The sequence below is a fragment of the Crocodylus siamensis genome, chromosome 2, assembly GCF_052110815.1.
Source record: "Crocodylus siamensis isolate JL-2025a chromosome 2, ASM5211081v1, whole genome shotgun sequence".
Classification (NCBI taxonomy): domain Eukaryota; kingdom Metazoa; phylum Chordata; order Crocodylia; family Crocodylidae; genus Crocodylus; species Crocodylus siamensis.
The window spans coordinates 49411323-49434804 of record NC_143396.1 but is presented as its reverse complement, the minus strand read 5'-3'; the positions used below and the strand labels follow the sequence as shown (position 1 = coordinate 49434804).

At 45.2% G+C, this 23482-nt stretch overlaps 1 protein-coding gene across 8 annotated transcripts in view; it reads right to left on the bottom strand.

Annotated features, from left to right (window-relative positions):
• Nucleotides 1-23482, bottom strand: part of LIMCH1 (LIM and calponin homology domains 1) — a 314049-nt gene that overhangs the window by 165834 nt on the left and 124733 nt on the right. For all 8 annotated transcript variants that reach the window (XM_090035832.1, XM_090035833.1, XM_090035834.1 and 5 more), the window contains exon 2: nucleotides 21255-21325. In XM_090035832.1, coding sequence (XP_089891958.1) covers nucleotides 21255-21325 — 71 coding nt within the window. The remainder of the gene's footprint in view (nucleotides 1-21254; nucleotides 21326-23482) is intronic.

The window sequence follows — 23482 nt, the reverse complement described above, 5'->3', positions numbered from 1 at the left end:
CAGGCTGAGGCCAGAGCCAGTTACTTTCTAGCAGCCTGAGGTGCAGGAGCTCTGCAGAAGAGCCCAGCAGAGCAGAGACAAGCAGTGCAGCCTGAGCACCTAAGGGGATGCAGCATGGTGAGGGCAGAGAGAATCCTGGCGGAGATGCCTTTGCAAGAGGGCCAGTTTGGGCCTGGACCCTTATGTTATAGCCGGTAGGCCTATTTTGAGTTAGAGCTGGTTGGCTAGTAGTTTGCTTTGCGGTAGGGCTGTTCGTGTGAATACTGGAGGACCGAGTGAGGCTATAGGGGTGCAAGGAGGCCTCACGGGAGCTCCCCAATAATTTGGGGGTTCCTGGTGCCCAGTAAGGGCACAGCAAGCAGTGCCAGGGCGGCACAGTGATTGGTGCTGGAGCTGGCACTACGGGTGAGCGCCAGAGAGAGGTGTGATGTTGTGGGGGGTTGTGACCCCAGCCCTGTAAGGGGGTGGTATTTTGCCCAGTAGGGCGTATGACCCAGGAGAAGGGTCAGGGGCCAGGCACGGCTATGGGCCACCTGAGCCCCAAGCGTGGGAAGTGCGTGAGTTAGGCCCGAGAAGGTGGGTCTAGGGGCCAGGTAAGGCTAAGGCTGCCTGAGCCCCAACCACGGGAAGCCCCCAGGGAGGGTGAGAAGCACGGGCAGTGTGGCATAGGCCCCAGGGAGGGCGAGAAGCATGGCATACGGGAACAGGAAACCTGGGCGAGCGTGTGGTAAGAGTCCGGGAGAGAGGCTGGCACGCAAGAACAAGCCCGGAGGGCAGGTTAAAATAAGAGGCTCCAGGGTGAGCGACTAGCACCCTACTGACACTAAGTCCCGGAGAAGGGCGAGTGCGCGGTAGACGTCCCAGAGAGGGGCAGGCGCGCAAGAGTAAGCCTGGAGAGGGGCGGATGTGCGGATAGGGGCCCGACTGATAGGAGCGCAACAGAGCCAAGCGCGCGACTAGAGGCCCAGAAAGGGCGAGAGGGTGGACAGAAGCCCGGGAGGGGCAAGTATATTAGGCGCGCGTACGGAGAAACCCCGGAGAGAGGGAATGCGCGTATCGAGAGACCCCAGGTGGGGGCAAGCATATGACACGAGAACATCCGGTATAGCTGCGAGGCTTGGGGCGTGCTAAAGGGGAGGTTGGAGGCACGCATAGCCCTTAAGGCTGGGGTGCACCGAGTCACCCCATACGGAACGGAGAATAGTTCCAGCATAACACCGTGTACTAGGGGATCAAAGGCAGCCTCCCATATAGAACCAAATATTATCAAAGACGTGGTGGGCGAGATAAGAGGGTGCTGGATCGCCTACTTGGCACGGTAGGGGGGTGCTAGAGGGATCACAGCTGCTCCTGCGCCCCGCCCCGTGACAGATTCCAAATGCCTTCATATCTTGCTTGCGCATGTCTCTGTAGTGATGCTTGGGGTGTCCTGTTGTTCTTGTTCCCTCCAATAGTTCCCTGTGTAGCATGTCCTTGAGTATGCATCCATCTTCTGATCTGCTCAGATGAGCTAGCCAGTGCAGTCTTCTGTTTGAGTATGGCTGTCACACTTGGTAAATTTACCCTTCAAAGAACCCCTGCATTGGTAATTTTATCTTGCCATTTGATGTTGAGTGTGTGGCATAAACAGTGCAGGTGGGAGCTGTTTAACCTTTTCTCTTGATGTGCATGAGCTGTCCATGTTTCCCCACCATACATGAGAGTACTGAGTACGCAAGCCTTGTTGTGACGGGGGGTAGTCTCAAGGGACTTTCAAAAACATCAGCCTCCCCCCCCCCCCCATCTAAGGCAGTCTGCCCACCTGCCTTGCCTTTGATGCAACTGATATGCTGTTTCTAAGGTGGAAGGTTGCCCACTTAATGCCCAATGCCAAAGGTGTAATACACAGGTCTGACCTCCGCTTCACCATGTCCCATGCCTTGCAGATAGCATCCAAATTACTCTGAACTCTCCTGGCCCCATTGCTGAGCCATACTCAGCCTCTAGCCCAAACCTGGCCTCAGGTGTCCAGAGACTTACCTTGGCCACATGCCCCCACCCCCCACTGGGGTCTCAACTCATGCCCCCTCAATAGGGCTCACTCTATCAAATTACCAAGGCCAGCCTATGCTTAGTCCTTCAGGCCTCTCTCACATACCCTATTCTGCGCAGCCCTTCAGGCCTACCTGTATAGAACCTATTCTACACAATCTATGCGCAACCCTTCAGGCCCCCATATGGACCCTACTTTACATGGCCTACTGCTCAGCTGTTCCGTCACATGTCCTCCTACTGGGACCACCATACTGTCCCCTTATTGCAGCTATAATTCTGGCCCCTCCTTGGGGACACTACTCTGCCCCCTCACTGGAGCTTCTGGGTCTTATACCCCTTGGGCCTCAGGAGTCTGTCAACCTACTTGGGCCCCCAACTCAGTCTATGGCCCATTCAGGCCTCGGGTGTCTATCGACATGCCTGGCCCCTGCCTGGCCCTGTTATGAGGTTACTTACCAGGTTGTGGGGTTGAGGCTGTAAGGCATCCCATACTCACCTCTCACTAGTGAAGCAACTGGTACGTCATTTCCTGGGGACCACCCCATCACAGGCAGTCCCACCACACCATCTGTCCCTAGCAGAGTGTAGTTTCACGTCATTCTCCAGGACCAAGAACCCCTTCCATTCCCGTAGTTCCTACCCTGAACCTCCAGATGTTCTGGGAGCAGCAGCTCTCTCTGGCTCCCTCCAATAACTGCCACCTCAGCCCTGAGGGCCTGGATTTATACTGAGGCTGCTCAGCCCCACCCTCCAATCCCATGGTCATGTGACCACCTTGTTAGGCTGCACCATACCTGTTGGCTGCTCCCCAGCCTGCTTAAGTCTCTTAAAGTGGTAGGTACCAAAGGTGACCAGCCGCACTTGTACACTAGCATTTTGGTTTTGATGGTAAGCTTTAAGTTGTTCCATGTTCTTTTAGTTAGTTTGCTGAAGGTGGTAGCAGCCTTTCTGATGCGAACATTAAGTTCTTCATCCAATGAGAGGTTGGTAGTCACTGTAGAACCTAGGTAGCTGCACTTTTGGACTACTGCTAGCTGGTTCTCATTAAGGATGATTGGTGGATCTTGTGGAACTACCTGTTCTGGGACAACTGTTTTCTTTACAACTGTAGAGGGTACAGAATAATTATCTGTGAGTAACCATGTGCTTGTAGACTAAATGTGCACAGTAGCCTACACAATGGCTACATATATGCAGAAACAGGAGGTATGTGGCTATATATGCGTGCCCCTTTTAGATGCATATATGCATCTAACTCACAAAAGGGGAGCCAGCCAGAAACTCATGGCTAGCAAGTGTTAAGACTCTGTAGGAAGAGGTGGAACCACTCATGTTTTCAGTCCCAATAGAATTCATACCCAGGGAACTTCTCTCAGTCGGAGGGAACTCGAACTTGCCCATAACAGATTAGGCATTATCCGGAGCCCTTTCCAGCCTTCCCTTTGAAGATGGCCCCCAGGTAGGAAGGTACATGGGACAAAAAGAAAGAGAATAAGTGAGAGAGTGTGTGGCTCAGTGAGATGGATTCTGCCCCAGATGGGAACAGACCCTCACTTCTAGCCTGGACCTAATGCTCCCAATGGAACAGCTACTGTCTCCACTGCACTGCTCTATCAGTTTTATCCAATGACTATTAAATGCAATGGACAATGATTCAGCTTCCAAAGGAGCTACAGTCTGATATGTGGGACGGTGGTTAGAGCACTGTGTTCTAACCAGAGATGCTGGTTCGAAGCACCTGGAAATGGGGTCTTCCAGCTTCTTAAGCAAGTGTCTTAAACATTTAGCTAGTGGCTAGTATGCCTGTGTCATCCTTATGCATACTGAGGAAGACCTCCAGACCATGCTGGACCATTTTGGAGAAGCTTACCAAACTTTAGCCTTCCCTCTTAACATCAAAAAGACCAAAGGGCTCCATCAGTCTGCCCCAGGTCATGAATGTGACCCTCCCTGAACAAACTACCATAGAAAGGCAAGACCCTTGTAGTCAAACACTTTCACTACTTTGGTAGCTGTCTCTCTCAGAAAGCGACCATTGATGAGGACATCCAGCAAAGGATCCAGTACGCAAGTTCCTACTTTGAAGAATTACTTCACTGTGTATTTATTCAGCACAATCTCCAGAAAGATCCCAAGATCTAGCTCTACAATGCAATCATTATCCCCACTCTTCTGTATGGATGCAAAATGTGGGTTTCATAGTTAGTAGGGTCGGAAGTGACCTGAGGAGATCATCAAGTCCGACACCCTGCCACAGCAGGAAAGAGTACTGGGGTAAAAATGACCCCAGCAAGGTGTGCATCTAGCCTCCTCAAACACCCCCAGGGGAGAACCCAGCACCACTTCTCTTGGAAGTTGGTTCCAGATCCTAGCCGCCCTGACCATGAAGTAGCGCCTCCTGATATCTAGCCTAAATCTACCCTTTACTAGCTTGTGACCATTATTCCTGGTTACTCCTGGTAGTGCTTGGGGAACAGGGACTTCCCCAGTGGCTGCTGTTCCCCTCCCCCGACTAGTTTGTAACAGGCCACTAGATCCCCCCTCAGCCTTCTCTTGTGGCGGCTGAATAGGTTCAGGTCTCTGAGCCTCTCCTCGTAGGGCCTGCCCTGCTGCCCCTGGTCATGCGAGTGGTCCTGCTCTGGACCCTCTCCATGTTGTCCACATCCCTCTTGAAGTGCAGCACCCAGAACTGGATGCAGTACTCCAGCTGCGACCTGACCAGTGCCACATAGAGGGGGAGTATCACCTCCTTGGACCTGCTCGTGATGGATCTGTGGATGCATGACAAGGTGAGGCTGGCCTTCCAGACTGCATCCCCACACTGCTGGCCCATATTCATGGTGGCACCAATGATGACTCCAAGATCCTATTCTGCCTCTGCACTGACGAGAAGGGAGTTCCCCAGCCTGTAGGTATGCTGCTGGTTCTTCCTCCCCAGGTGCAGACCTTGCACTTGTCAGTGTTGAATCTCATCCTGTTCTCATCTGCCCACCCCTGTAACCTGTCTAGGTCCAATTGTAGCCTATTCCTCCCTTCTAGCATGCCCACATCCCACCACATCTTAGTGTCATCGGCAAATTTGAACAGGGTACTTTTTACCCCCTCGTCCAAGTCGCTGATGAAGATGTTGAACAGCGCAGGCCTGAGGACCGAGCCCCGCGGAACTCCATTGCCCACATCCCTCCCGGTCGAAAATGACCCATCCACCACCACTCTCTGGGTGCGGCCCTCCAACCAGATGGCGAGCCATCTGACTGTAGGTGTTGACACCACAGTCCCCCAGTAGTTTCTCAATGAGAATGGGGTGAGAGACAGTGTTGAAGGCATTCGAAAGTCCAGGAAGACTATGTCCACTGCTACCCTTGCATCTAAGGATTTGGTGATCTGGTCGTAGAAGGCCACCAGGTTGGTCTGACAGGACCTGCCTTTAATGAACCCATATTGGTTGCCCCCAAGCATAATCTCCCCTGCTGGCCCCGCATGGACATGTGCCAGAATAATTCTCTCAAAAAGCTTACCCAGGATCGAGGTAAGACTAACTGACCTATAGTTTCCTGGGTCTTCCTTCCTCCCCTTTTTGAAGATGGGAACCACAGTGACCCTCTTCCAGTCCTCTGGCACCACACCAGAGCACCACAAGTGCTCATAAAGCCGTGCCAGGGGTCCCACAATGACAGCAGCTAATTCCCTCAGTACTCTAGGATAGAGATTGTCCAGACCAGCTGATCTGAATACATCCAGTCCCTCCAGAAGTTCCCTAACCAGTTCCTCACTAACCCTTGGCCTAGGTGCACCTCCCCTGGGTGACCTACCATTGTCATCTTAACAGCCTAGAGAGGTTTCACCAATGATGCCTCCAGAAAATCCGCCACATTAAATGGGAAGATTGCTGCACAAATGCCAGCATCCTTGCTGAAACCAATGTTACTGGCACAATCTGTGAACCTCAAGCACGAACTTCACTGGACCAGACATTGTGTGCAGATGTCTGATCCTCAACTCCGAAAACAAATTCTCTATTACCAGCTTACTAACAGCCTGAGATCTTGCGGTGGCCAAAGGAAACAAGGACACGTTGAAGGCATACCTCAAGAAAATGGATGCTGACATCAAGAGCAGGGAGAAGCTGGCTGTCAAACAACTCCAATGGTGCCACTTGAGCAAGTGGCAGTCCATTTTGAGATAGTGTGTCTTGTCCTCAAAGCAGAGAAGAAAGAGTGGAAGAAGGAAAAGGAAAGAAATGCTAGCCTAAGTTCTACACTCCCTTGAAGAAAGACCTCCAACTTCTGCAATAGGTTTGTGGCTCAAGGATTGGACTCTTTAGTCACCTCAAGACCCATCAGTGAGCCATGGTAGAAATCATCCTTAAAATCCAGAGATTGCCAACAGGGATGGGTATTATGGCTAAAACATCAGATGGTCATCCTTCCCTTCCCAGCCTTTTCCAGGGCTTACGGCCAGGTATGCATGCAGCTAGTCATTCATGTAGCCAGCCAGTACATAGTCTTGTTGTGCGTGCGCAGTCTGCTTACACATGCTTACTTACATATTCACAGTGTAAAGTCAAGAGAAACAGTCAGATAGACTCTTAGAAAACTGCCCTTTACACACACACAAAGTGCAGGCAAAGCACTTCCACTTAGTGCCCAAAGTAAGTGAAATATATATTTAAAAAGCCAATTCTGTATGATTTTAATAAATGTAAAGGGTTTAAGGAAAACCTGATCAATCAGTGTCTTTAGTACATCAAATGAAATCTGAAAACAAAGAACAATAGGAGGAGCCTGTTAGTTAGAAACACAAGAAGCAATAAACCTTCCCTGACAGTAGGACAGAGAAGGTCAATTTTCACATAAAATGGTGGCCCTTCTGCATCCCTCACCACTGTAGCAACAAATGTTTTCATAACATTGTGTGGCATAGGAAATGTTCTACAATTCCTAGTTGAAGAGGAATTGACAACCAGCCAGAAGACCAGATACATAAAAGTATAACTCCATTTAGTCGTGACCCTTTTCCTTAAAAAGAATCAGCTCTCCAAAAAGACAAGCATTCCAATTAAGTGGAAAAGCTGATTTTTTTTTTTTTGCTGGAGTAGAAGCACGGAGGAATAGAAGCATCGAGACACAGCCCTGTAATGGTTGCTGCTTCTCTCTGAGCCAGCAAGCAGCATGGGTAGAATTGGTTTTAATCCTCTTACAGCTATCACTGAATTAACAGTAACTTTTGGCTGAGCAACCATAAGCTGCTGCTAATTTGGCAGAAGCTGTGAAAGGGTTATTTTTTTATTTATTTATTTTCTTAAAACACATTACACTGTAGGTTTTCCTTGAAACAGCCACTGAGCTAGCTGAGAGCAAGTGAGCTTCTGGATGCAGTCAGCTCTTGCCATGACTGGAAAAAATATTTTTTCTGACATCTGTCTTCCAAAAACAATGTACAGGTCTTATTTGGCAACAATGTGTAATGTGTGAGAAAATGTGGTATGCAAATACCTTTAAAACGTGGCCCTGATTTATCCAGGGTCACAGGATCACAGGAGTCAAACTTGAGTCTCCCTCATCATAAAGTTCATAACAACCTCTCTATCCTTCTCTCCAAACTGCTTAAATGCCCATCTTCTATAATTCTAGGAACCAGGAACACCAGTTGTTGTATTATGCCAGCCCCTTCACAATAAAAATTAAAAGCAAAAAGTTTGTTTAAAAAAATGGAAAGTTTCCTTAACTATTTAGTGTCCTAAAACCCACTCATTTAAAGAAATAGTATTGGTTCAAAGTGCACAAGAAACCCAACTTTCACCTTGGGAGTCTCCACCTGAAATCACTACATTCCTTAATTTCAATACAGGACTTTAAACACATGCAAGTTAGAGTCTGTGGTCCATGACAAGACTGTGCTCCAGGTATCTGCCTCTTCCATCTAGAAGTAGAGTTAACCTGTCCCCAAATCCAGCTTTTCTGAAAGGAGAATTACGTTTCGGTCTTAATATAACTGCATTCCTCAAAATCCACAGATGCATCTCAAGCAAGTCCAAGGAGGTGATACTCCCCCTCTATGCGACACTGGTTAGGCCACAGCTGGAGTACTGAGTCCAGTTCTGGGCACCACACTTCAGGAGAGATGTGGACAACATGGAGAGGGTCCAGAGGAGGGCCACTCGCATGATCGGGGGCAGCAGGGCAGGCCCTACGAAGAGAGACTCAGGGACCTGAACCTGTTCAGCCTCCACAAGAGATGACTGAGAGGGGATCTAGTGGCCTGTTACAAACTAGTCAGAAGGGACCAGCAGGCATTGGGGAAGTCCCTGTTTCCCTGAACACTGCCAGGAGTGACCAGGAATAACGGTCACAAGCTGGCAGAGGGCAGATTCAGGCTAGATATCAGGAGGCACTACTTCAGTCAGGGCGGCTAGGATCTGGAACCAACTTCCAAGAGAAGTGGTGCAGGCTCCTGCCCTGGGGGTGTTTAAGAGGAGGCTAGATGCACACCTTGCTGGGGTTGTTTGACCTCAGTACTCTTTTCTGCCATGGCAGGGGGTCGGACTTGATGATCTCCTCAGGTCCCTTCCAACCCTAGAAACTATGAAAAGTAACACAACCAGCATGAAAGACTCATCAAATACAAAGGAAAACAAACAAGCAAACAGAAAAACAAATACATTCTTCTTCTATTACATATAACCATGCTTTACTTATTTCTATTTTAATGAGTTATTTTAGCAGCAGCAAAGTTTCCTACAGTTATTTAAACTTTAAAAACTTCACCAAGGTCCCTTAAAAACACAAGTCTACTGGTACAGTCCTCAAAGACATGAAAAAATAGTTAATTATATTTTGTAAACATCTACTTCTGATACTTTTGTTTTTAATTCAGGACAGTGTTGTAAAATTTTAAGATTTGACATTTTGTGGTCTGTCAGGGTTGGAAACAAGCCAGTAAATACTATTCACACTCTCCAGGAAGATACAGCAGGTGTTTCTGTATCAGATGGCATAACTTCGAGGCAACCAGTTTAAAAGGAGGACAAAAGAAATGTATGCCAGACCTTTCAACTTTACAATATGCCAATAGTCTGAAACTTGGTTGGACTATGACAGGTTAAAAGAATAGAATTCAGATGAGAAATCACAAAGGCTAAAAAGCAAGCCACGAAGTACTCTTCATGTTGCAATTCAGAGGGATTCTACTGCATTTCTGGTATGATCATGCACATATGTAGATTAACCATGAAGTTGCTTTTAAAACCTACTACATAAGATTCATATGTCTCTCACAACTAAGTGTTTGACCTTAATAATTAGAAGGTTATATGGCTCAAAAAGTCCTAAGCCAAAATAATATAAAAGAAAGGAGGATGAAGTATAGTTCTTAAATCGTTTTGCTGCACTACATGCAGGAAAGCTCTATATGATTATGCAATTAAGGGAAGGTAAAGAAAGCAATAAAAGAAGGAAGGATTTGAAAGTTGAAAGCAGATTCTGTAAACAAAACGTTACTAAAGGCGAGATAAAATGGGTCTTAAGATTACAGAAATCAAAGAGAGAAAGACAAAGCAGAGAAAAAGCAAAACTTTTTCAGGACCTGATTGTAAAATGTATAAGACTGTGAATCCTGAATTGACCCTGATCTCTAGAAGGCTCTGGGACCTCATTACAATACCCATCTTACCCACTAACAGTTAACCCACATCCACAAATACAGACCTGTACTGATACAGGTCATATACCTGAACCCCTTTGCCCTTTAACTGCCTTCCACCAATCCCTGTTCTATCTTTAACACAATACACATGCTACCACTAATCCCCTTTACACTTATCCCCCCGCTTTTTCAGGGAGCTGGGATATTCTTTAGAAACTGACTGGTATGCGAAACATAAAAATCCTTAATACAGAAGCTAGGAAAGCCTTACCTTAGCCAAGCAGCTCACTGCAGGAGGAGTGGAAAGCTCTAACACTGTCCCTGTTGTAGGATGTTTCATGGCACACCCTTCCCCTTCCAAAACTCTGATGATTTGGGGAAGGATCAGTAAGGCTTGACTAGTCAGGAGGGGAGATACTCCTAAAAGCAAGGAGGGGCTCGTATCCTTGCCAGCAACTGTATGACTAACCTATCAGACCCTCCAGCATTTATTTAGTTCCATTTAAGAATTTGAAAAAACTTCTGCCAGGAAGAGAGGGCGTTTGAGATGACTGCTGACAAATGATCTAATGAAAAGTACTGAGAAGCTGCATATGCAATTCTTGTCAGAAAGTGTTAGCTTAGAAAAACCAGAGAATGGTTCCCAATTCCAGGCTCCAAAAAGATCTGGCTTCTAGGAGGAAATGGGACAGAAAGGGGTTTACGGAAAATAAAATTCAGGAAGTGAAAAAAAGAAGGCTGGAATGAGGTCTGGCTCATAAATAAGCCTAAACTGGAAGTGTACATATTCAACACATGATTTTGTTAAAAGGTGGATGGACATTACTTCTAAGAAAATGGACTGATGAAACTGGTCAAAAGCAGGAGGATATTTAGGTGTTCCAGGGTACAAGCAAATCTTAATAACTGTGAAATAACTCAAAGCAGGCATCTGTACTTTTTTTTTTTCCATTTTTTAAAGTAATTATATATTTTAAGAAATGCCACCCTCTTCTCTGGGAACCTAAAAAACATTATTCATATATTTAGGGTCAGTTGTTAGATATTATGGGTGCCTGGTTAAAATGGAGGTAACAAGAGGAAAATCAACTGTCAGATCTAGATATGGACATGAAGCATCCCTGGATCTTGTGGACAGTGAGAAAATTAAGAAACTTCAATTCTAAAAACAATTTCTAATTAACTTTATATTATTTATGGCCCTATATATTTTATATCATATAGCCATAATGCTATAAGTGCTTTCCAGATATTCAAAGTAGATTTCATCAGCTAGTTGCTTGCTACTCAGAGGAGATATAGACAGGAGTTAGGGGTCAGATGCAAGACATTAAATAGCAGAGCTGAAGTATGTCTTTAAGGACTTCAGTGAAGACCGGATATAGGCTTTACAAGGAAATTTAAAGGAGTAGCACCATATATAAGTGGCTGTGTGGGTAAAGGTATGAAGCCAACTAACAGTATGACAGGCTATGAAAAAGCCTCCAAAAAGTCTGAATGATTAGATGTTATGCTTATTATTAGATGCAGAAAATACTGTGCACTGCAATGTAAAGGTTAATGGATATCACACTACAATGCACAGCAAGTCATCTATAAGCATGGTTAATTAAGCATACTTTATAGCTACTCAAAGTATGAATCCAAAAGATTTTCCACAGCATACATAGCTGAAAGGTTAAACCTGTCACTGGAACGTTACTCTTTGCACATAGACAAAATTAGTCTGAACAGATCAGTATTCCACAGCTTGCCCTGTCAGTCACTAAAATGTATTGGAGAAACCACAGTGCCATTTAGTCGGCAGTCTACAATACTACTGCCATTTTAAAATTTATTTATTTATTTTTTTAATCAGGGCAGTAGTAATGCATGCCCTTCAGCTGCTCCACTTCCCCTATTCACACAGCTAGACTTTACAGATTGTTATTTTACTTCTGACCTCCCACAGAAACCATACTAATAAGTGACTTTTCCTTATACCACAAATAATAAAATTTAAAGATTAAGAACTCCAGCTTGACACGACACTGCTTCAAATGTCCTCATTTGAACTTAAATCCTAATGCCTAATGAGCTTTGGGTCCTCTCTTTGGGCTGAAAATATGCCAGATCCATGATCCTGATAAAGCTTTGGCTTTAGAATACAAAGCCTGAAAAACCATAGACCACCATCAATCCGTTCTCCATTTAAAGGCATGGGTCCCAGCCAGACCTATAGCATGCCAATACAAGAAAACACTTTGTTTTGATCTTCACAAATAATATCCCTACAATAGCAAAACTGAACAGAGCTTAATTACCCAGTAGGTACATGGCTTAGGCATCTACTAGCTTCTTCTCTAGCTAGCTTCCTGGACAGATAAGAATCTTCTTGCTATACATCAGACAGCCAAAATCTTGTTTTACTGTCAGTACTATACAGTTGGTAGATGAGTAAAATACGAAATCTGATAGGAAACTCAGAATATTTTCAAGAACAGTTTCAACAGCCTGCCCCTATGACTGCCACAGCAATTTCCCAAAGTGGGCATCAAGTTGCAGGTATAAGATTTTTATGTTAAAGGAATTACAGTTGGATTATAAATTTAAGTCAGTCTGCAAACAGCTCCACATCTGATTCTACTACTCTGAAAGCTAAATTTTGCAATTCCGCACTGCTGGATTTGCATGGATGTGGCATATACCCAACTTGTACTGAAAACCAAGTTTATACCAGCACAAAGCTAGGTCACATGTGCTGTAATCATGATGCAGGGCCAAAGAAATTCTGTTTTTTGAGAATAAGCAGCTCATTCATTACCAAATGGCAAAAACCACTCATGCTAAGTAGGTGTCTTTTTCCAGGACAAAATCATTCTTGTGATAATGGAATTTAGGATTTTGTTCTAAGTAATTACTGATCATTTTAAAGTCACTCAGATTTACAGTCACACACCATTTTTCTTTAAGAAATATAAAAAGAATTTTGTGCATATGAATAACCACTGCCAAATGTCTTCATTTAAAGTAAAACCTAGAAACTTTATTACAGTCTTTTTAAGACTCTATTAATTCACATTGCTGGAAGAAAGTCTGGATGGGGGGTGGGAATAACTAACATCCTTTCCCTTAAATTTATTATATGGAGTTAGTTTTAGCAAAATTCCTCAAATTATCAGCTTTTACATTCAATAAAAAGTTAGCAGAGGTCATAAAATGCCTATTGTTTAATAGCAAAAGTTATTTTTATATTTTAAAGACACTTATATTCATTTCATAAACACATTCCAGAAGTAAAATAGCACACACAAAAAATAGGAGCACAGATTACTCAAAGATAATACAGCTAAGTGATGCAAACCTATAACAATACTGGGATTTTATTACCCGCTGTTACACCCTTAGGTCACAGTTCAGCAAAGCATTTATACATGTTCTTAAAAACACTGAAATTAGTGTTAAGACAGGCTTAATTGAATCAAAGTTGCATTATTAAGCCAAGCCAGTATTTAATGATACAGTATAACCTCATAAATCTGGCAACCTTGGGACCTAGCACCTACCAGAAATTTGAAAATTCTGGATTTTTGAAACATAAGGAAAATGTACAGCCTGGCACTGTTTGGCTTGCTGGATGCCGGGCGGGGGGTGAAGGGAGGGGGGAACAGAGCTTGCACACAGCTGCCACCACCATCCACCACCCTGCGCCACCTCTACTCCTTCCACCTCCTGCTCTGCGACCAGCTGCTGGGGGTACACCGGTCAAAAAACGCTGAAAACCCCTGATGTAGTGAACTTTTCAAATGTGCCAGTTTTGAGAATTCCAGAACTTTGAAATATGTATTTATGAGCTTATGTTATATAAATCAATTGATTAACAAGCAGCAGACATGCAAGTAAACCAATCTAGGTACAGGAGATAGCGTCAGCAACATGTTTAATATAGCTATTGCATTACATTACATTGCTAAGCCAAATCATTTTGCATTGGTATATTATTGTGGGTGCAAGGCTGTGTTTGTTTGTTTTTCCTCTCCCATTACCCTTGTGCCATATATATTTAAATCCAGGATGCGTGATTTGAGTAAAATAGAAAAGCTACGGTCTATTTTTCACAAGTTGGTCCTGATCCTGAGAACTCGCACATACCTCAAGCTCCAACTAATACCAGTGTGAACTTTAAGGACTTTCAGCCCCTTTAGAACTGTCTTTTTTGGGAAAATCTGGAGATGAATGTGAATTTATGGGCTACTCGCACGTCAAAAATGCCTCCAAGATTTTATCCCACAAGTATGTTCCCCATTCACTGGAAGCCTTCAACTTCTTTTAGATTCATATCAAGAGAAACACATAGACCTGAACTGCCAAGTTTCAACTTAGATCCATATTCAGATGTCACAATTTCTTCTTTCTTCTGAAAGAAGAGCTGTTTAGTTTGAAACATCCCCCTAAATGCTCAAGGCAAAAAGAATATGGCAAAGCTGTTTGCAAATGTACATATTCTATCTTTAAAAACTTACATATTTTTACTCAAATCATCATAATCAATCCTTCTGAAGCAAAGCAACAAAGGAGACAAAATAGGCAGTAACTGTGAGGGATGAATAATAGACTATTTTTCTCTCACTAGAATCCTGCTTTACCAGATGACTAGTGTCTTCTGTAGAAATACCTAAGCATTACAGCTATTAGATTAAAATTTCTTCTTGATTAATTCCCTTGGCTTTCCAGGATATCTGGGTCAAACACAAGTGCTAATGCTTCATAGCAGGAGAAAAGTAGGTCTTCAGAAAAAGTCAGGCATTTTAGAGACTTGCTGCTGTAGTCCTACTCCTGTTTTGTGCCAGCTTTCTTGCTGAGTATCAGCTCATTACCCGTAGGCCAGGAGGAGCAGCAGATCCAACCATCCACGCAGCAGCACACTAGGGGAACATATGGAATCTCCGGGCATATGAAATAATATGGTAAAAATATACTTTGGCAAAAGGAACAAAAAGGTAACAGAATTGCCTCTGTCTTGGTATGCCAAGACACCCCTTGCTGAATCACTGTCCACACTGGTGCTGACCAACCAGGCCAAAGAGCTGTGGAATCATTAAAAAAAAAACAAGTCAGCTGTTTCTAGGCACAGCTGTGTGAACAATTAGAGCTGGTATCATTCTGGAAACAGCATGAGTGGGCTTTAAAATCCAAAAAGGTGCCACATTAGGCATTTTTGTCAGACTGAAGCATCATGGCCCTCCCTTTCATTATTTTTAACAGAATCCTCAGTGCAATGAAAAGAATACAGCAAGATATAAAGTGCAAGAATTGGACCAGATCCAGATGCTGGTAGAAACACTCACATAAAGCCTGCAGAATAAACACTTTGGCTACTGAGTCTCTTCTGCACAGTGACCACACACACACACACACACACCCACACATACACACCCCTTCCTTCCTGCAAGGAACGAGTCATGGAATCAAAAAACCCTAAAGTTTTGACATTAAGAAAATCCATGCCTTTTAACCCAAATTCTGAAAGAAAACAGAGTTTTTATTTCTCTAGTTTTACTTTCCCCACACAGCCAGTCTAATGGCTGGAGCCAAGCTAAGTCCGCTATCTTTCTCCCCCTTCCCTTATTCAAAGAAGCCTGTGGAGCCAGGCAGTGATGTTAAGCTCAGAACAGCTCAACTATGATAGCTTTCCCTATTTGCAGACACATACTTTCACATCACCTCTAGCTCACACAGTGTCACACAGTATAAACAGGCTGCAATATCCAAATGTATGGAAGCCTGAAAGCAAAGTCTCTTCCTAAAATACAACTCTGTTTCTCTGACCTTGATTTAATCTGCCTGAAAGGGTGACAGATCCTCCACATGCTGGATATTGAAACAGCTGAAACCTAAAAACCCATCAGAACATTTTTTTGTGGCGGATATGCCAAAAAAAAATCCTTGCAACCCTTTCCCATCTGCTTGTTGGGAAGTTATGATTCAAACAAAAAGAACTGGCATAGAATAAAAGAGTTTAAATGTGGTTAGATATTTGCTTGTAATTGGCAGGTCAGTACAAACCCAAACACTCCAGCCAGTGTTGAAAGATATAATAATGCCCATGGCAGCTTGAATCTAAATGCTGAAGGCGGCAGGAGCTACAAACTAGGTTCACAATGCCCCACCCTTAGGAACCTATGCTTTCCAGAAGTTCTGGCCCCATCCTTCAGCATAAGGGACCAATGCAATTGGTGGGGAGTTTTTCATTTTGCACTGAGCTGAAAATAATTGAAGAGTTATTTGCCAAGAGTTTAACATAATAATCATTCCCCTCCTTGCCCCATTTCATTTCAAAAACAATCTGTAACAAGACCAATTTGGTGGCTCAGTGTTATTCATCTGTATCACTATTTAACATTATTTTAATCACTGGGCCCACTTCTGGTAGAAGCATGGAGCACCAGGAAGACAGCTTCATTTGCTGTATCTGAGGAGAAGGCCCTTCATGTCAGTTTTCTGACATAAGCATGAAGATTTAGTGGTGTATATAGACAGCTGCAGAAGACCGTTCAGAGCAATGAGTTAAGTAGCAACAACAATTTACATCTAGAACAGGGGTGGCCAACCTGTGGCATGGGTAGCCTGTTTGTGCGGCTTGTGAAAGATCAAGAAGAGGAGAGGCAGCAGTGGCAGACAGGGCAAGGAGCAGAAAGCAGACAAGCAGCTTGGTCAGGGAGCATAGGGTTGTGAGCAAAAAACTGAGCAGCAGACTGGGTCAGGGAAAGGGATCAGAGCAGCACTCGGGAAGTGTGGGTGGCAAATTTGTGGTATACCTGCCAAAAAGGTTGGCCCCCACTGATCTAAAACACACACCAGAGATGCTGCCATAAAGCTGTGGTACTATTAGGCTGCATTTTAAACTCCTCATGCTCTTAAAAAAAATCCTTTTTAGATTTATTCTTGGATTATTAAATGAAAGTCTTCCTATATAAATGCCCATAAGGGCAAGTCTATATATTGTCAAATGTGTACAGCAAACAAAAACAGTTTCCCCAAGATTATAAAGTAAATGTAGTCCTGCCACTTCACTCATTACCATAACCATTCAACCCCATAACCCAAGATACTCTTATATTGCAATGGAGGCAATAAGGGATAGGGTTAGTGACTTAGGTTTTGCATCTAAAACATTTACACCACTTAAGTCAGAATAGATCTGTTTTTTTGAGGAGATGACTGCGATCTAATCTCGAAGCACACATCCTCTTACTCCTCTACCAACACAATTCAACCACGACAAACAAGGGTTATAGTTAAGTGATTGTAAAAGAAAATTCTCTCACTAAGGAGAAAGTTCTTGTGCAACACCAGTCACTACACATGCCACTATATACAGCAAAACATCTGACCAGCAGTAACTATATCCGTCTTTGCCAAAAACTGGTTTGGAGAGGAGGAAAAGATGTGTAAACAAGATTTTATCTGTTCTTTGGCTTTTTTTTTCCCCTTAAAGGGTTCAGCACTCAAAGTTCAAGCTAAATGTTGAACTGCATTATTGAGATGCATAAAACGTATATAGATTGGTTTCAGCTTTCCGAAAAACCAAACCGTGCTCAACTATACAGGTTCAAAGCCAAATCCAAAATCACGGTTCCTTTTTTGTTCCTAAAATTCAACTGTAACAAGTACAAGCTTGGACTGGTATACCGCTTCGCTTTTCAAGAAAGCTTCCTTGCAAGTTGCAAAATACCATCATTTCTGAATCCATGCCCTAAATTAAGATGACTGGCATGCACCTCTGTTCTTCTTCTGATTTGAGGTCATGACCATAGATTTAAAATAGCCTCCCCACACATCTAGAGAGCAATTGGAAAATTCGGGACACTGCCCCACTTCCCCACCTATCCCAAGTCAGCAGCACTGCTGCAGGCAAAGCAGGAACAGCCCCACACTGCCCTGCCCCAACCTCGGCACCTCTTCCAGCCTTTGGATTAAGCTTGAAACAGTGATGAGGTGGGGGACGGAGGAGATGTCCCTACAAAGAACACAAGGTCCCCTGTGCCTTCCAATCTGCTCCACCACCCAAGGGGACCCAAGCAACAGCACCCGGGCTCAACACCTGTTTCGGCCAGACCCTGGAGCCACCCCCACCCCCACAAAACCCAGGTCCCTGGCAGCCAGGAGGGCAGGATGTGGGGAGGGACCACACAGCTCCCAGGTCCCAACTCCACTGGGCTGTGAGCCAGCCAGGGCCACAGTCTCAAGAGAGGACAGGGGTCCAAGCCACCCCCCTCCCCCCTGGGGCTCTGTGCAGTGATGGCAGCCACTCCCTGGTTCCAATTCCACTGGAAGTCTCAGAGCAGAGCCCAGAGCTGCCCCACCAAACATAGATCCCCAGCAGCCACCCCCCAAACACATGTCCTCAGGGGCAGTGGGCCAAGCCTCCAATCCCTTCTCCACCCCTACCAGGGAAGCCCCTTCCTCACCTGACCTCCACATAGTGGCAACTCTCTGGTCCTGACAATCCTGTGCTGTGAATTTGTCTCATGCACATTAGGGTCAGTCAGTGGCAGCTCTGGGGGGGCGACGTGGGTGACTGCCCAGGGGGCCATGGTCAGGGGAGTGCCCCCCCCCCACACACACATCATACTCAGGAGGAGCTGGACCAGCCATGAGCAGTCAACCCAGGACATTAGTTAGAATTTTCATCTACTGACCGCGACAGCCTATGAAATCTGAAGCTGGGATGTATGGTCACCCTACTTAAAGTATTACACAGAGCTTAGAAGCTGCTGCTGTCAGGGGTGGGGGGTGGCATTTTCCAAGCAGTCAGAGTTAAAGCAAGCTGAAAGTCATCAAACTGGGCATCTAACCAATGTTCCCCCTAAGGAGCAGCAGTCTGTGAGCACACCACCTCAGTCCGGTGTGGGACACTTATTGAAGGGGGCTGGAGGCCGGGGGCTGGAACCGAGAGGCTGGGGGCCAGAAGCTGGGGCTGGCACAGGCTCTGCTCCCCCGCATTAGGGCTGGGGAGTGGAGCATTTCCCTGGAATCGGCGGAGCCCGCACCAGCCCCATGCCCCAGCCTCCATCCATGCCTTGGCTCACCATGAGGAGGAGCTGCTGCCTGCCCCGAGTGAGGCTCCGCAGGCTCAGGGACACACCCCCTGAGGTCATGCCAGGGAGTGGAGCAGTGTGCTGGAGCCAGCGGAGCCTCACTGGGGCAAGCGGCAGCTCCTCCCCAAGGTGAGGCAAGGCAGGGATGGAGGCTGGGGCAAGGGGCTGGCATGGGCTCTGCCAGCTCCAGGGAAGCGCTCCACTCCCTGGCCCTGATACGGGGGAGCGGAGCACTTCCCCGGAGCCGGCGGGACCGACGCTAGGCTCCCACCCCAGCCTCTCTGGGTGCACGGCCTTGAAAAGGCTATGCACAGCCACACTTTTAGTTGGGTACAGCCATGCATGGATGCAACTTAGAGGGAACCTTACACCTAACTCCTCCAGCGCTCTTGAAAATTGATCTAGGCTGAGATATTAAGGCTAGGGACAGATATTACACATAAACTGGTTTAAGTGATCAGAAACTGGTTTAAACCTGTAACAAAACATAAGTTCAGTGCACATCAACCTGTTTCAAAATGGCTGAAACTAGTTTAAGATAAACCTGGTTGAATGCAGTATCAGACTTAACTGATTTGGGTCAAACCAGATTATGCAATGTCTGTCCTAGACCCCTTCCTGGTTTAAGTTAAACCAGAGTCCCCCAGCATCATGGATGCTTTGCAGCCTTGGGCTGGGTTGGGCTCCAGACAGCAGGGCTGGCCCCAGCCCTCTGCTTGCTAGACAGAGCTCCGGCAGAAACTGTAGGCACAGCAGGGTCTGCCTGGCTTCCCCCTGCCCCATCCCTCCCTTGCTGCTCAAGCAGGAATCCCCCTCTCCCTATCCTCTCCCACAGCATGGACCCCAGCCCCACAGACCCTAGGCACATGGTATGCCAGCTAATGCTCAGAGGTGTCTACATGTGCATCTCCAATTTCACTGGGACTGGCAGACAGTACAGTGTATGCATAGGGCTTTTTGGAGCTAATCAACAGGTCAACCGGTAATGTCCCCCTGTTCCTTCCTTGGAAAAATCTGTTTTAAGAAGAGCTTGAACTAATGAGAGATGCTTTTGTTTTGTTGATGGGCTGATAAATGCTGTGTTAACTTCCTCCTGGCTCCCTTACCTGTCAGGTTTGCAGACAGTATGAAGAAACGAAGAGAAATTAAAAACCTCAGTATCATCAACAGATGCATGCACTGCACACACCTCCTTTGCTCAGTTCTGGGGAAGGGAAGGGAAGAGAAGGGAAAGCTGCTCTAGCACAGTGGTTCCCAAACTTTTTTATACTGAGGACCAGCAAACTTACTCAAAGAATTCTGGTGGATAAGGTATAAATGTACCTAGTATAAAAACAACCTAACTTACATGTTTAAATTTAATTTTTACATGGGAGAACGGGGGGGCGGGAGAGGTTGCAAGGAGTTGCCCTGCAAGTAAAGGCGCAGCTCCAGCCGGGTTGGGGCACCACAGCCATGGACACCAGGGGACCCTGCAAGGGAGGGGGCTGTGCAGGTAGTGGCCTGGGAGGAACCCAGCTGGGACTGCCCGGCAAGAAGGGGTTCCGCTGCCTTCCCTAGGAGCGGGACAGGGCACAGAGCCAGCTGCCTCCCTCCTGGGACTGCCCCACCACCCAACTTTAACCCCACAGCTTACTGCTGGTGGTGGAAGCCGCTCATGTGGGCAGAAAGATGGAGGTTCAAGCAAGGGGCTCATGCCACGACCCAACAGGCAACCCTTCACAGCCCAGTGGTTGGGAAACTCTGCTCTAGCTTCTCCGGCTTCTAGCCTGAGCCACCGCAGGCATGTGCCAGCATTTCTCAGTCCAGAGGGAATGTCTGTTCAGTTGCATACTGATTCAACCTAGGCAGGTTAGGCTAACTTGAAAAGATTGAATCAGTTCAGGCTCAGGCTTTTTGAATGCCTGTCCCTAATCTAAATCCCCAGGTAAGTGAGAAAGGCTTGTTTAGTTTAGCAGGTTTTAGTTAAACCTATGACCCTGTTGTATTAAGAAGTGTGAAATGGATCTTTAAAAAAAAAAAAAACTCAAATGGATCCACTCAAATGGATCTTCAAAAAAACAAACAAGCAAGCAAACAAACAAAACCCTGGGTTTTGCTGGGTTAAGCCTCACCAACAATCTGCCATTGATTCAGAACTCTTCCCTGTACCAGAAGCGTCTGCAGTCAGGTGCAGAATGCTATTTGACAAACCGCAGTCAACATCTTTAAATAAAAGGAAACCAAAGTGCAAACATTGCTTTTACTTTACTTAGCCTGTCAAAGAGGTTAAAGAGGGCAGGGGAAGCAAAACTTGTTTTTGTAAAGCCACATATCAATCCAGGCCATAACAATAGCATTGGCACTGAAATGCGAAAATAATGAAACGTGTTATATACACAATATCCCAGCTTGCAAAAGGAAACCAACAGCTGTATGGACCAGATAGAGTAAATAAATAAGTTTAATCTCAAGTATGATGTTCCATTTGAACATCAAATTTAAAGTATTACTTACTCACACAGCAGAATACCATTTTCTAATCCAGACCGAAAATCTTTGTCACCAAAACCTCTGCCTGTTGCTTGCTGGAAAGGAAAATAAGAGAAAAACATGTTAATTAGCACGGACATTTAAAAAAAATGCCTTGTAATATTTATTTATAATTTCTAGGGGAAATGTAATGACCCAGCCCTTTGGGTACTGCCTGGAAGGATAAAAATGTTTACTGTATCATGACATTCTTCAGTGCACTATTTAATACAAAGCATGAAAGCTTTTCTTCAAGACCTTAGAGGTAACTAGAGAAATTAGTCTAAAGTCAGGAGCAGGATAGCACCATAGAGACTGACTTGATCAGAGAGGCATGAATTTTCATAAACAACAGCCTGCTTTGTCAGATGGTGTCAATGAACTGTCTATCTATTGCATCTGATGAAGTAGGCTGCTGCCTACAAAAATTCATGCCTCTCTGATCAAGTTACTCTCTAGGGACACCTATACATGTGCAGAGAGCCTGCTCCAATGCACTGTAATTATAGCACGTCAGAGCAGACTCAATTGAGTCTGCTGGAGAATAGTAATTACTGCATTCCGTCAGACTCCATTGTCATGTGTATCAGCATCCTCACGCTGAAACATGACAGCAGGGACACTTTAAATAAAACTCATTTGATGAGCTTTGGTTAAAGTGCCCCCACCACCATTTTTCAGCACACGGACGCTGATACACATGACGCTCCAGGCACTTTAGAGCAGCTTTCATAGCTGCTCTAATTAAAGTGCTCCTGCGCCCCCTCTGCTCCCCACACACACATTCCTGGAGCACATGTATACATGCTCTAGTGTACTGCCCTGCCCTACCTCCTACTTAGAAAGACAGAAATATAAATTAAGCCATTCTCCAAAGTTTACCATGAGACAAGTGGTGTTTTACCCTTCAGAATAAGTGTTTAACATTTTAAAAGAAAATTGGCATATCCACACAAAACTCAATGTTCTTACTTTACATTTCCCACCCTCATCACCTCAGAGTGTTTAAAAACAAATATATATGTGCATTTGGACCTGTTGCAATTGCTGCTGGCCCCACAAATCTGGCCTGGGCAGAGCCCTATGGTCCAGATCCAAACTGGGGCCAAGGTCAATTTTGACAAGTCTGAGATCTGGAAATTATTTTATTTATATGCAATTTGGACATGTATTCATTCATTAGGCAGTGGAACCAAAACTGAATTAACTGACCATCACATGAGAATCTCCAATACAGGATAGTTTCAAGCCAGTAGCATTATGCTACATTTAACTGCAACATGTGCGTGTGTTTTACTCAGATTCTTTAAATGCGGTATTAGAAAAACAACTGAAAGGGAAGTCCAATAATGCACTAGGAAAGGTGGGAATGTCTATAAACTGTGTGTGCTTATAAAGGAAGTGGAAATGAATGAAGTGTGGAAAGATGCTGCCTAATTTAGAGATTCCATTTGCTCTGTGGAAGTATTAATGAAAAGGAAAAGAAAACGAGACTGCACTTTTGGAAAAAGAAGCTTCTAATACTTCCCTATAAAGGGCAAACCAACTGGTGGCACTGAAAGGAGCAGTCATCTGGGCTCCAATTCTGCCATAGAAAGGTCACTCACTCACTCACACCCCTACATTGTCACATCTAGTTGGTCTGTGGATGCTGGAGATTGGATAAGAGATAGAAATATAGATATTCACACTCATGGAAAATCACCCCATAAGCAGTTCGTGTACCTCACTGCCTGAGACAGAGGCAGGTCAGCTCTAACTTCAGGTACTCAGACTGGTTTTACTCTTTTCAGAAACACTTTTGAAACCATAATAAATGAACAAACCAAACCACAATAAGTAAAACAAACAAAAATAAAAAAACCCTCTGTTCTCCAGGCATTGGACAGGGGCAATTGTAGCTCTGAGCTTCTCCTTTTTCAGCACTCCCTCCTGAAGTTCTTAAGCATATTTGTGGCTCCATCCTGATTAGCAGGTTATCACTTCCAGCTGGCCACTAGCCTCCCAGCCAGGCACACTATCAATTTTTGACTGTCTGCAGCTGGGTTTCAAGCCCTTGAGGGGATGAGCAGCTCCTTAAACACCTCGCTACCAACCCCATAAAATCCATAAGCCAGCAACAGTGTTGTGATAGTGTTAGTTAGCTTTAGGAAAATAATGATAGATGCCAATCTGTCTACCTTTTAATTTGGAAGTACAGGGCACTGCATGGC